The sequence below is a fragment of the Pelmatolapia mariae genome, linkage group LG16_19 (assembly GCF_036321145.2).
Source record: "Pelmatolapia mariae isolate MD_Pm_ZW linkage group LG16_19, Pm_UMD_F_2, whole genome shotgun sequence".
NCBI classification, from domain to species: Eukaryota; Metazoa; Chordata; class Actinopteri; order Cichliformes; family Cichlidae; genus Pelmatolapia; species Pelmatolapia mariae.
Genome location: NC_086241.1, coordinates 3,194,446 through 3,208,592, shown reverse-complemented (window position 1 = coordinate 3,208,592; position 14,147 = coordinate 3,194,446). Strand labels below are relative to the sequence as shown.

Below are 14,147 nucleotides of genomic sequence, written 5' to 3'. Positions count from 1 at the left end.
TTTTAAGTTCTAATAAAAAGAAAATGCATCATCTATACTTAAGTCCAACCATCATTTTTCAGTGACCCCCATACCTTTATATTGGATCACAAAGAATTCAGCATTTAACTGTTTAAATATCATGCCACTGGAAAAAAACAGCATGTCTCCTCAAATTTAACTACAAATCAGTACAGTACAACATTTTTATTTTGCATTCAATGACAAAGACCACCAGGACTTATTCTGTGTCAGGGTAGTGGCAACATTAAAGTTTATTTGGAATTTTGAAATGAAAAATGGAGAAAAAGGATGTGAAGAGTAGCTTATGTTCTACAACTGCAGTAATCCTGTGTGCCCAAATGCAAATCCCCAATCAGGGTACAATATAGCCTCAGCCTAATTTGTATTTTGCACACGCTTAACATAAAACAAGTAACCCGGTCAGAAACAGAGAAGATTGGATCATATCAAGAATCTACAACGGAAGAGTGTTTAATGTATGAAAGTGATAATAAAGCCGTGTCCAGACACGGACAGGGCTGCAAACATAATAAAACCAACTGAATAAAAGAAAGTCAGTGATACACAAAAACTATGAAGCACGTCTACATTGCAGATATTTGAGGTCACCTACATATCAGGCAGGTCAATCTGCCTGTGGCCAATTATTCACAGCTAAATGAAAGCGAGCCAACAAGTGTTTCATCCTGAACAGTACCCTGTGAATCAGTCACTGAACAATGGGCATTTCCTTTTTTATCTAAAGGGCTACAGCTTTATGTCATGAAATGTCTGATGCAGTTAAAATAAAAAGGGTTATGTAAACTTTAATAGCACAACTACTGTCCTTGCCAGCTTTATTTTTTTCCTTGTTGAGGCACAACCTTTGGCATCCAGCTTCAAGTCTACTTAAGAGGTCCAAAAAAATATTTTTTTGGTACAAATTGCATCGCTCTTATGTGATAAGTAGGTGTCGGATGTGCCAGTTGCTGAGGGAATCAAGTAATATTCTCTGATGGAAACCTACAGTACATCACTGTCTTATAGCAAGGCTGTAAGAAGCACACACCACTGGAATGCTTCGATCATTTACCCGATGATGCCCACTCCACTGATCAACAAAATAAAACTCTTTTATAGGTATTACAATAATCTTGTTATACTTACAAGCAGCTCCTAACCTGAGTAGTCATGGTATAGCTTTTTTTTTCTTTAAACATACAAAAACGTATGTACATTTATCTCCATTTTTGTAAACAGCAAGTTAGCGCTCTCCTTCCAAATCCCTTTGATCGAAACATGCAAATCATACGCACAGTACTTAAGTATAAAAAGAAACCAAGACAAGAAAGTAATTTAGGAGATGAATTTTAAACACCTAAAAAAATTGCATCCATCAACAGTACTAAATGGAATATCAGCAAACTGAAGGCATCTCCACCTGGCCACCATCTTCCTCCATAAAACCACAGAAATGTGATTCAATGAAAATAAGTTCTTAGAAAAAAAAAAAAAAAAAAAAAAAAAAAGGAGGAAGAAAATAAGGAAAGTGCACCTTCCTTGCTTTTTATAGAACTTGTAATACTTGTGTTTTCTCATATGGAGATCTGACATGTAGGGAAAGAACTTCTCCCCCTGATGGAAACAAGCTTTCCCAAACACACAACCACCTTTTACACGTTCCTAGACCCATTTGAGGAGGAAGAATAACAAAGCAATAATTCAACACGATAACAGAAAGAGGACTGAGCACCAAAGCCCAGAGATGTGACAGTCAGGAAGCATAATTTTTCATCTTTCACATCTCAGAAGCTGAGAAGTCCAACAATACTCTTTTTTTTGCAGATAACTTTCTGCCTTTCAATAAAGGGTTTATCATCACATAGAGGTTTTTTTTTCTAGGGCACTTAACAAAGAGGTGAGCATAGTCTTTAAAGTTTAAACTGTGTGTAGTTTGTTGCCATTTTCCTGTGCTGGCCATGGCTGCAGAGGGGTGGACTCAGTGTCTCTGCTCTCCCACTTCATGTGGCGATTCACTAGGAGGAGGGTACTGCTGAGAGGTCCGCAGCCCACCTGGGTGTGACAGGAGGGGAGGAGGAGAAACGAGAATAAGGAGGAGGAGGAGGAGAAGGGTGGGGTGAAGGTAGGGAGGGAAGGAGGTTAGCCATAGAGCTGCAAGCCAGATGAGACACACTGCAGTACAGGAGAGGAGCAAGGAGGGAAAGAGGGGGAAGAAAAAGATGAAGTACCTGCAGCACTAGAGCCACCCTTGGAGAGTTTGCTCACTTTGGAGCTAGCAGTGAAGGATGAGGCCGAAGGGTGGTGGTTGTGGCTGGGCTCTGGATATGCCCTCTTGCGTGATGAAGATGAAGAGGTGGGTCCAGGAGGCCCATGTGTTGTTCCTTCCATGCTGATGAGTCCAGGAGGACCTCGCAGCAGGCCTATCCCAACGCCTGAGCCCTCTGTAGCTCCGCGGCCGTTGCCACTGTGTGTGGGGGCGTGACTGTGTTTATGGTGGCGATGGGGGTTGTGCTCTGCCCCACGATGTTTCTCTTTGCTCACCATCGGGCTGGAATGTTTGCTTTTGTTGTTGTTGGTGCCCATGCTTTCATCTGATGAGCTGTGACGCTCAGAAGACGACACTTTAATCTTCATTTTAAGCTCATCTTTGCTCATCTGTTGACTGCTTTTATCCAGCTGGGAACCACTGCTGGACCCCGGCACAGCTAAGCGAACTTTAAGCGAGCTTTTGTCCCGTTTGTCACTGTGATGGCGTCTATCTTGGCCCGAAGATGAGGAGGGCACTTTCATTTTCATTGGGGAAGCTGTGGCGCTGCCACCACTGCCATGGACTGTTTGTTTTCTGTTGTCTCCTTGGCTCATCATGGATGGTGCATAGCTAGAGGAGGAGGACAACAAATCCCCCTTTACATCACAGTCCATTACTCCACCATGCTGTTCCTGCCTACGTTTCGGCCCGGAGGCAGCCAGCTCTGCAGCATGTTTCTCTCTGTATTTATCCAGTGACAGCTTCTGAGCTGGAGACGGCTGAGCTGGTGGAGGGTAAGCAGACTGAGGTGCTAGTTGATGCTTAGCAGCTCCACTCCCACCAGCTCCCTTTTGTTCTTGTTTGACTGGGTTGAAATCTATTTTTTCAGTCTTGTATACCATTGGATGCTGAAGCAAAGAGGAAGTAGAGGTTTGCAAAGATTCTGGGATAGGGATGCTGAGCGATTCCTGTTTTATACAGGTGGTAGAGTATCCTTGCTGGCTCTGGTTGCCCTGGGGCCATTCACTGTGGCTACCTGGATTGTATGTGGCGGCTATGGAGTCTAGAACCAGAGCTGCTCCACCGGACTGGCTGAGCATGGGCATAGGAAAGGTAGTGCCTGCTTTGGAAAACCCTGGGTTGGAAGAAGGAACGCCAGGAAGTGAGGCATCAGCTTGGTCCTGGGCCAGTGAAGGTCCAGGAAATGAGTTGTCAGTCATCTGGGCGTTTTCAGTCTTAGGTTTTTTGGCAGCTTGCGTTGCCTGCAGGACAGAAAATAAGGCTGGTATGACTTTGGTTTTTGTAGCTGTAAGATGATGGCAAATGTAACCCACGTCAACTACACACTGCCACATGACCTACGTCAGCTGATATGAGGTCCCTCTCCTGATTTGCTGCATAAGATAAGACCTGGGTGTGGAGGAAAACTTTTGGCATTCGGCTTCTGCTGTGGCTATAAGCATGAACGGCGTCGAAAACGGCGTGGGAAACACGGCTCTTTCCTTCTCTCAAATGAACCATAAAAATTGTAGTAATTCAGCAATAAGTGTCTCGAACCTTTGGCGATAGTAATGGCAGCTGGTCAGTTGTTTCTATAATTGAATTTGCATTATTCTTTATACTTTGCTTCAAGAACGATTGTTTCCGTACACTCTAGCTTATTTAATCACTTAAACATGCTCTTTTTGAAACAGTGTACACTTAATTGATTATTCTTACTTGTTGGCTTAAATTCGCCTGTGCTGTCTGTTAGACAGCTGCCTTTTTTCATGCTGTTTCGGTATTTGTTTGTTGCAAACACTACCTGAACATAGCTTTATCTGTACACTTCAGGCTATGTACCTAAAACAATGAGCAATTTAAGTGAACTACTGTACTTTTGTGAAATGTGATCATGTAATGATCAGAGTCACATTATTGTATGGAACAGTGGAATCATAGATGTGTTTACCGGTAAACTGAATTTAAATTGAAATGCTATTGGACTTGGCCCTACAGGTCAGATTTGTTGTTGTGCTGAAACTGATCTTCTTTGTAGTGAAATGGCGAGCTTGTAGGACCATTCCTTTTTCTCTTTTTTCCCCCCTTCTGCCTGTCTTTGGATTACGGACATCTTTTTTGCCGTCCCCATGAAAGTGGAACCTAAGGAGGAACTCCTGAAATCGAATCTTTAAAATGAACTCTAAGAGGCTCCTCTAAAAGGATTAAACGAAGACTTCAACCATGCTGACTTAAGGTCAGTATTCCGCAGATTTGAACAGCATATTAACTGTGCAACAAGGGGGAAAAACACACGGGATAAAGCCTACAGCAACATCCAAAAAGGCCACAGAGCAGCCCCTCTACCACAACTAGGTTTGTCAGACCACATGTCCATGCTATCCTTGCCCCCACCCCTGTCGTGTTGTGCGTAGTGCCAACACAGGACAGTTTCCAACTTCACTGTACTATTGTACCAGGTATGACTGTGTGATGACAATAAACAGTTATATTATCTTATCTAAAAAGGGACTCCCTTCACTGGGATTTCAAAAACTTCTTGATAACGAATATTCAAGCAGTGAAATTAACGTAAGCAGATTTATTTATTTTGTGGTTGGACTTATTTTGTTCCACTTCCCCTCAGGTCTTCAGCAGCTACGTGATTTTTGCCTACATTGTTCTCTTAACAAACTTTCTGTCTAAAGTCTCATTATTCACACCATCTGGGCTCCATATATAACCTTTCCTGCTGCGCATCAGTCAGTTATCTCTACTCAAACTAGCCCTTTAATAACTTACACAAACTGGCAGTAATGCTCAATGTGGCAAGATTTCGGCTACAGTTCTCTAACAGCACCTACATGAGGTATTTGCAATTTAAAAACCTGCTGCCAATACTGCAAAAATAAAATATAAATACATTTATGGCTAACAAACAGGGCAGTAAATCCAGCCTACCCTCCAGTTGCGTATCCTCTTTAGTCGGCTGGGTGTTTTCTCCAGAATCTGCAGAAACTCATGGGTTAACTCTGAAAATGCAGGATATGCATGTTGTTAAAAAAATTCTGATGTCACTTTTAAAGCCGTTAGTTCTATAAACTCGTCCTTGGTTAAGTATGCCTACAAAAGAACCAAGAAAAGAACTTAAAGCAAATTGCAAGAGATTACTCTGAATTAAAGGTAAAATTCTGTCTCACCATCAAGCAGCTCCAGAGTGACAGCGTTGTCCACATATTCCCACCAGTGTTTCCCATCAGTAGAAACCGGGATCTCCCAGTTGGACCACTTGCACGCCAGATGGATGCACACACAGGCAATCACTGTGGGCTTGTACTGGAGGCAGAAGGTAGTGAGGTGCAGACTGCACGTTGTGTGATGGTAAAGGCACGTGAGTCAGTTGATTCAGTGCAAGTGTGGTCGGGATTAGTCCCACATGTGGACAAAGGAGAGAAACAAGAGGGGGCCGACAGCTTTAATATAATGTTGGAACAGGTTGCAAGACTCATTGTTTTCAAATAGTGTTCATGTTAAATGGATTTTATAAAGTAAAAGACTTAATACAAGCACAGCTGTATGGTTGCAGGTATGATAAGGAGATAATTCTAATTGTGTCTAAAAGTAAGAAACATGTATCATAAAAATGTAATAAATCAATCCAACAAACAAATGTAAATATCAAGAACAACAAAAAGGTAGTGAAGTAGGGAATGACTCCACTCATAGTATCATAGTCATGTCTTTGCGAAACACAAGGATAATGAGGCCACCCATGCAACAATGACATCATCGTACAGTTATCTGACAAGGGTATCTTCCTACAGCACCCCCTGCCCCCCCTTCTCTCTCTGAACTGTGCTTAAATTGCTTAATCAGGTGGCTCAACATCAAAGCAATGAAGGCATACAACTTAACAGCCCTGTTGTATAGGTATGATTGTACTGAATGAAGTTTAAAACCCTAATTAAATACGTATAACTTCAGTTCAGTTTGACACGTATCTGTAAAACTCAACTGCAAACATGAGAATACTGTGGTGGCCCCGAGTTTAAATGTACTGAAACGTAAGTAAATGCCAGCAAATAGGAAAATGTTGCGAAGGCACACAAAGCACAACAGAAGTTGAACAAACAAAATCTAACTCGCGTAATGTGATGGACCAGCTGCAGAAGTGACAGAAACCAGAAGATATGAAGCACAGAGACACACTAAGAGGAAGCAGAGGGTTTATCAGTGTTAGAGGGAGAAAAAGAGTCAACGTAATGTGTGTATTTAAATAATACTGTGGCCGTTTACTGTTAGGACTGTCACTTATGCAGCTGGTCCATCAAGTTATTGTGTTCCAAAAAAAAAAAAAAATAAAAAATAAAAAAATCACTTTTCCTGTGTTTTTTGAGGGTGTTTTTGAGCTTTTGTGCCATTGTGCTCTGTGTGGTTTTGCACAGGTTTGACCTGTAAGGGTCACTGCAGAATACAGACTAACTACTATTACCAGTTAAACACTGACAGCTAAGATATATGAAAAACAAAGGTTAGGTTCTTAATTATTGGGGGGAGGGGGGGCTTTTTTTGTAGGAGCTATCATTGGACATTTTAAGTGTACCGAGGCCACGATTTAGATCTCTGCACAACATCTCACTGCTAATGGGACCTTAATCCATAATCAAAAAGCCTAAAGGAAGACAGTCGACTTCATAGTTAAATTTAACAACATTTTAATAAATTATTAATGCCGTTGTAGGGAGAAAAACAGCTTTCAATAACTTCTGCATCAGTGCATTTTAAACACTGCAGAGAGTACAATGCCTGGAATCTGTCTAAGTGTTGTGATGATGACAGTTATCAAAGCCAATGCTTTATATGCTTGCTCTCTATATAAATGTATATTTAACCAATTTGACTGAAAACAAATCTAATGTAATCCTTATTACTGAGTCAAAATAAATTTGAGTTACAAGTTTTCTACATTTGAAGTTCCAACACATTTCCACCACTCACACTCAGCATCCAGACACTGTAAACTGAAGTTTCAGAAGACAAAAAGACATTGTTACCAATTTCCTCTACCACCTACATTAAAAGAAACCCGTTAAGGACCCGGTTTTTCACCTCAGAAACATGGCATGTCCTTTTGACCTTACATTCAAAAACCACACCCACACTAAATGATTTGATGAAATTAGTTACGCATCATATTTGGGTTTTTCCATAGCAGAGGTAAAGTTGTGCCAAGCCATGCAGTAAATGGTACAACTGTTTTTCCACTGCACCACACAGCAATAATAGTCATTTCCTTGAACCACTGATAAAGATCAGTAATGCAGCGATAAACACATTCCATTTGCTGCAACTTCTCTGCTTTTCATGGAAGAGAGCAGTTTACTACTGAAGAGCTTTCAAAATAAAGCATCCTACAACAGCAAAGGTTTGGTTTTCAATCGCAGAAAACGAGTTCAACTATTGTTATTGGGGCGATCGTGGCTCAAGAGTTGGCAGTTCATCTTGTAATCGGAAGGTTGCCGGTTTGAGCCCCGGCTCGAACAGTCTCGGTCGTTGTGTCCTTGGGCAAGACACTTCACCCATTGCCTGAGGGCCCGGTGGCGCCAGTGTCCGGCAGCCTTGCCTCTGTAGTGCGCCCCAGGGCAGCTGTGGCTACAGTGTAGCTTGCCATCAGCAGTGTGTGACTGGGTGAATGACTAAATGTAGTGTAAAGCGCTTTGGGGTCCTTAGGGACTAAGTAAAGCGCTATACAAATACAGGCCATTTATGAACAGCTAATAACCAGTAAAATGAAACGCTAACAACACAGGTGTCAAACTAAAGGCCCTTTTCCATTAGTACCTACTTGGATCGAATCGCCACGGCCTTCCATTAGGTCATAGTACCAGGTACTAAAGTAGTGCCTGCTAGGCCGAGTTCCAAGCTATCTAAGCAGGTACTAAATTGTGACGTCGTCAGACTGCATGGCACCGATTGGCTGGTCAGTGACGGCACTTGAGTCATGAGAGCGCCTCGTTCACAAAAATCAAAACCAACCTTTTTTGAAACCTGGCAACGAAGGAAACGGCCACCAAAAAAACCCCAAACAAAACAAAAAGCAAGCAAAAAGAAAACAATATGATCCTATACTCCCGATTCACTTACACAGTAGAGGAGCAGGGCTTTAACTGGGTGACTAAAAAGAGCTTGAGCCAAAATGAAACTAGAAAAACATTTTTCACAGCACCGTCACAGTTATATGACAAAATCATGTAGCTGCTGAAGACCTAATTTAGTTATAAAGTTGTTTCAAATTTAATTGAAAAGTCTACTTTGGCTACTCTTGTGCTCTCTTCCTACCATTGCAATATAATGCTGCTACTGCTGGCAGCATTATTTATGTAACCTGTCATAAATGACAGCAGCTCACTGGAAAAGAAAGATGTAAAACGTCCTTCATTTTATCTGCACTAAATGTTGCTGCCTGCAAGCTGCAATAACCGCTAAACATGATCTCTTTCTCTAAATTGTCATAAACATCAGTATCGCAAATTATGGTGATATATTGTTGAGGCTGTGTCACTCACTCCTACCCTGCTGTAGGGCTGTAGTGGAAATGCATGTCAGGATTGCTTGACTTAGCATGGTGTGGCTCAAGTGGACCAACCTGGGCTAATGGTAAAACCCTGATTTTTTGCAGGTCCTTAATGGGTTATAATTAGCTTTTTCTTAAGCTTAAATCAACTTTGAACTAGAAGTGCATTTAATGACAAGCAAACATTACAAAGGCTGAAGATATCTAAAGAGATGATACATTTTGAACAGATTCATATGAAAAACAACATTTTAAGAATTAATCTGCGGTACTTACCGGAAGGCCCTCTATGAGAAATGTTTACATCTGTGAAATCTTTAGCTGCTATTCAGGCTACCAAAGTGTCTTTCTTTTAGAATTATGCACTTTTTCGCAACCGAACAAACGTGTGGGTTTCAAGCGCACCACTACACTTCACATTTTGCATTCAACCCATCTGTGCCAACACGTGGTCCCTTGTACAATACACCGCACTGCAACTGGGGCCGGTAACGCTACAAGCCACCACGTCCCGCTACCTTGGAAGAAGGGAGGGGAGCTGAGGGGAGGAGGCAAGCGTCCCAACAACCACCAGCGCAAGTAGGGCCGGTTGGACACTGAAAGGGTACCCTGCATTACAGGAAGCTATGGTGTGCAGTCAAAGTGCAACAAAGAGGGGCAGGATAACAACCTGTTGGTAGCCATGAAATAGGAAGTCTGTGCCAGATCCTTGCTTGCTGAAAGAGAGGGGAAAAAGACAGAAGGAAAAGTAAAATCAATTTATCTGCAAACCAAAATTATTTTATCATTAATATAAGGACAGAATGTCACGTTTAGCATTTAAGCAGATTTCCAACGCACTAATTAAGGCAAGACCGAAACTGGAAAAAAACTGAGCTAAGCTAGTCCAACATTTTGGAAACTTAAAAGCTGTGGTACCTTTTCTGAATAGAGAAATGTTAATCTCAAAAAAGGGCTTATAGCCAATTAAAGCCACTACCAAGGTAATACAACGGGGCAACAGGGAATGTAAAGACGTGTTTGTAACCAGACATGGACTGTAAATTTGTCCTTAGTCTACACCACAAAAACAACCTTTAGGGCAAACAACAAATTTAATACTACCCCTTATAGACTACTGTCTAGTAAACAGTGAAATTAACATTTTGTTCATTTTGAATTGTATTCATAAACAAGTGTGATTTATATGTCATGTGCACAAAGTAGAATGGTAGCAATACATTCCTGGATGACAGAAAATATTAATGTTTTGGTATTTTTTTTCCTGCACAGAGGAATTTTTGGCAACCTAAATATAGTCCTTTTGTTAAGGGTTTCACCAACTCAAGTATAATAGGAATAAATGTTTGTCAAATGATCACAAATGCCATGAGGATGCATATATCATTATGAAATAGGGTGCAGGCTAATTCTGAGACAGGAAAATAACTGTGTAATCTGAAATTTAAAAATATAATTTCAGCTCATAATTATGTCTTATTTTAAGAATATTCCAAACTCAGAACACTTAAATGCACAGCTCTGAGTGGTGATTTCTCTCTCTTTGCTCTCATCTGCTCTGCAAAGGCTGCATGGACTCTGGGTTACAGTTTAGTCAGACAGACAAATCATGCTCTGCATGAGGGCTAACACAAAATCCACCAGTACTGGAGCAATTTATCAATAACAAAGGCAGCTCCCATTTCTAAACAAACAAACAAAAGTTTTAGACAATCATTAATTTGTATGAGGGAAATTTAAAGCTACCAGGTTGGTTTTTTTTAGGACTATAGCTGCTGGTAATCTAGCCTGGCAGTATTAAGATAGACAACGTTTTTTAAAAGCACACATTCTGTTGATTTTATTAGAAACAAAGATACATCTGAAAACAGTTTCTAGCTGAATTTTTGCAGCTCTTGGTTTATTAAAGATTACAGTTATATTCTAGTTATATGAAACAGTAATATCTCAAAACTAATTTCATCTCAGTCTTGCTTTAAAAAGTGTTGGCTGTTTATGCTATGTCAAAAACAATGTGAAGGAAAAAACAAAATGCAGGGTTAAGTGTTTTCACGTAAGCATTACATCAGCAAGGTTTTCTTCCCCCTCCCCACCCACATCTGAGGTGGGATAAACAAGAGCAGAGGGCACAAAGAGCAAAGAAGGAAGCCTCTACCTCGCACTAGCTGGGTACATTTCACCACATCAGTGTGTGGGTGATCAATAGTTATTTCAAAGCCTGGAACAAAATACATGACAGGTGAGTTCAACACAGACATAGCTGGGAGGTGACATGTCATTTTGTGATTCAAAAAAAAAAAAAGAAGGTAAAAAGCAAGTGAATTTGCAATCAATTAATATTAGTACACATCTGTGTACTGTTGTTAAAAGTAGATTTTGGAGCTTGATACTGAATTTGGGTACATTTGAAGTGAGACTTAATTGACTTGTATAAACAGATTTTCCACAATTGAAGTAGGAGAGCACAAACTGTTCTAGTCAAACCAGAGATGCATCAATCCAATACTGGGATTGGTATCTGTCCAACTGTGACTCAAAAAGCTGGCGTAATATCAAGGCTAATCTCCCAATCTACACCCGATCTATTTGACTCTATCTCGTTCTGTCTCACAGACGTGTGATGTAGAAGCCAGAAGGATGATTGTTCTGGGGCACTTGTGGGGAAGCTTTTATGTAATGTACAGTATTTGCAGTTACATAACACTTCTCTAGTCTAGGAACAAAAGGAGAAACAAGCATGACTGTAACATAGAGCTATGTGCATTTTGAGCTCAAATAGTGCTATAGCAAATAAATGAAAGAAATAACACTAATAAATCTATTTACCCACAATAAATAATGAAATGTTTTGTGTAAGTTTTCATGTAACATTTTACTAATCACTGCAGATCCACGAAATTTAATTTATCTAGGGTACTCCTTTCTTGGCTCTTGTTTTACATATAATCTAAGAAAGTGATGTTTAAGATTAATCTCATGTTGCCTAACATTACATTAAAAACAAACGAAAAACTATCCCCAGTCTCTTCCTAGTGAAGAATGCATATTTCAACACTGGTATAAAATCACTACAAAGTATCAGCAGATACGCTTTAGGTATCACAAATGGGAAAAGTTGGATCGGTGCATCCCTCGTTTCAACATAGAATTTTGCAATTAGATGGAGAAAAAATAAAAATAAAAATCAGTGCCACATTCGTAACTAGCATTAGCAAAAAGAGAATGACATGTCACCTTTACATGATTCACTGAAAACATGTATGTGAAAACAACCATATGCAAATAAAACATTTCAGTCAGCAGGCTGTGATAAACAAATTCATCAGTAATCAATAGCACTACTCCCTTACTTATAATTAACCAGTGATATTGACAAACAAACCGCTCTCAAGTCATCCACTCCAGTCACCACTACTCACCCAGGGTCTGCAGCACTATGGATTCAAGTATCACCAGCTCTTGAGCTTGCTGGAGGTATGCCTGAAGTTTGATAGACAGTCATTACAACACAACTGTAATGTGTCTATTAATCTAACCCCCTAACATCTGATTGCAAATGGCCAAAACTCCAAACAGAGAGGCTCATTACACTATTACTGCAAGCCTTGATGGGTGTATTTGTACACACCAACTGCAGGCCAGTGCAGAATAATCAGAACCGTTTTACAGCGTAGGGAAATGCAGCCCAGCCGCTTTAACACAGGCAAACCATGACCACTGAGACAACTGGAAAGAATTTTTTTAAACAATACAATATGCACAGATGCCGATACTTACATTACTTTTTGTGTCTAGAGGCGGTTCTTGGGGATTTAGGCAAGCATGTGCAACTTTGATTACATGTTCGAGTTTCCGAGGTTGCTCTTCCACTTTTGCAGCCAAGAATAGAGTGGTTGGAGAGATTATCTGTATAAAAATTAAAAATGTAAGCATATCTGTCAAATCTACTCAACAGGTGGCTGGTGGCAAACAAGAAGCTAGCTATATTACTACTTACATTCCTATGGAATTTGCTGAAAGAATGGTGCATATAAAATCTATGCATGTAAACGATTGCTGTGTTTATTGTTAATTGAGAGCTGAAGGGAGAGTAAAGGAAATATTTCAACTTAAGCTTAAGGTCAGACCAAAACAAATGCTCTTATATTTATGTCAACATACACACAGTCTTAACCAGCTGAAGGAGCCGATATACGTCAACATTCTCAACTTTAAAAAAAAATAAAATAAACTGCAATTTGACAGTTTATAGAGTCACGATTCGCATCTTATTAGCTTTAAATAACGGCCTAAATAACAAAACTCACGGAGTGTAGAGAGAAATCGGAAGTTTGTATTTATGTTGGTACAGCGACATAAATATAAATCAGAAGAGAAAAATAATGGATTTAAATTTTTTTTTTACTACAGACCAAACTATGGAAATATAACGTTATCCAGTAAATAAATGATTTTTTGTGAAGCTGTGTATTTTTGTGGGCCACTCGAAGCTGCAAATTCGCTTCAAGGCCTTCAACACGCTATTTTTGGCACAACACCTGGAGCTATTAGCTAGGGAAATAACTAGCATGCTACATTAGCGCGAAGCCAAACGGAAAACAATTAAGAGTGAAAGGCATTACTGTATTTAAAGGTAAACCACTTAATAAGCTAAACATTTTCAAGAACATAACAAAACAAAGCACACCAACTGAAAAGTCCCGCGTCAAGCTCCCTAACCTCAAAAGCGGTTCAAAATCAGCTAACGGGCCTAGCCAACGGTTAGTTAGCGCCATGTCTCCGTCCAGCCTGCTGGAGGAGGAGGAGATATTTACAAAGGATACACGTTGAGTCTTTGACCCATATCTTGGATCAGATTTGCCGCTTGCTGTCGGTAGGAGAGTTCTCGATCTGCGTCTACTCCACCTCGGCGAGACGGCGTGTTTTCGAGCTGTTCCCGGGTGAAAAACCATTTCGACGAAGACCCCCGGCACGCCGCCATTACTCTCCAACGTTCGCTTGGGCATCAAGAAAGAGGATATGACGTCAGTGTCGCACAGGAAACGCAACTCTTCCGACTTCTGTGCCCGGTTTTTAAATGAATGAAGACTGCTTTATTGCAAAGGTTATATTGTCACATGCACGATAGAAATAAGTATAATGCTTTACAGTTTTACAGTATTACACAGTATAATGAAACTTTTATTTTCCCAGCCTCCCTTCCCACAAAACAATTATATAAATGCAAAAAAAAGAAATGGACAAAAGAAAGTGCAAGTCATAAATAGAAACAGTGAAATGAGTTTAAAAAAATGTCTAAGCTTGAAAACCTTAGTTGTCCCTTGTATTGCGCAAGTCTAGAAA

At 40.3% G+C, this 14,147-nt stretch overlaps 2 protein-coding genes across 2 annotated transcripts; both read right to left on the bottom strand.

Annotated features, from left to right (window-relative positions):
• Positions 1-235: 235 nt before the first annotated feature.
• On the bottom strand, positions 236-5,620 carry LOC134644173 (cyclin-T2-like; the record flags this gene model as incomplete). Its single annotated transcript, XM_063496931.1, has 3 exons — positions 236-3,513; positions 5,192-5,262; positions 5,431-5,620. Coding segments are annotated over 3 exons (1,632 nt in total), but the record flags the coding sequence as incomplete, so codon positions are not given.
• On the bottom strand, positions 5,484-13,806 carry LOC134644174 (cyclin-T2-like). Its single transcript, XM_063496932.1, has 7 exons — positions 13,628-13,806; positions 12,802-12,883; positions 12,582-12,710; positions 12,224-12,284; positions 10,960-11,022; positions 9,081-9,520; positions 5,484-5,594 (listed from the first exon to the last, which is right to left on the bottom strand). The coding sequence occupies exons 1-6, from the start codon at positions 13,783-13,785 to the stop codon at positions 9,429-9,431; spliced, it is 585 nt and encodes a 194-aa protein (XP_063353002.1). The 5' UTR covers positions 13,786-13,806; the 3' UTR covers positions 5,484-5,594; positions 9,081-9,428.
• Positions 13,807-14,147: the final 341 nt, after the last annotated feature.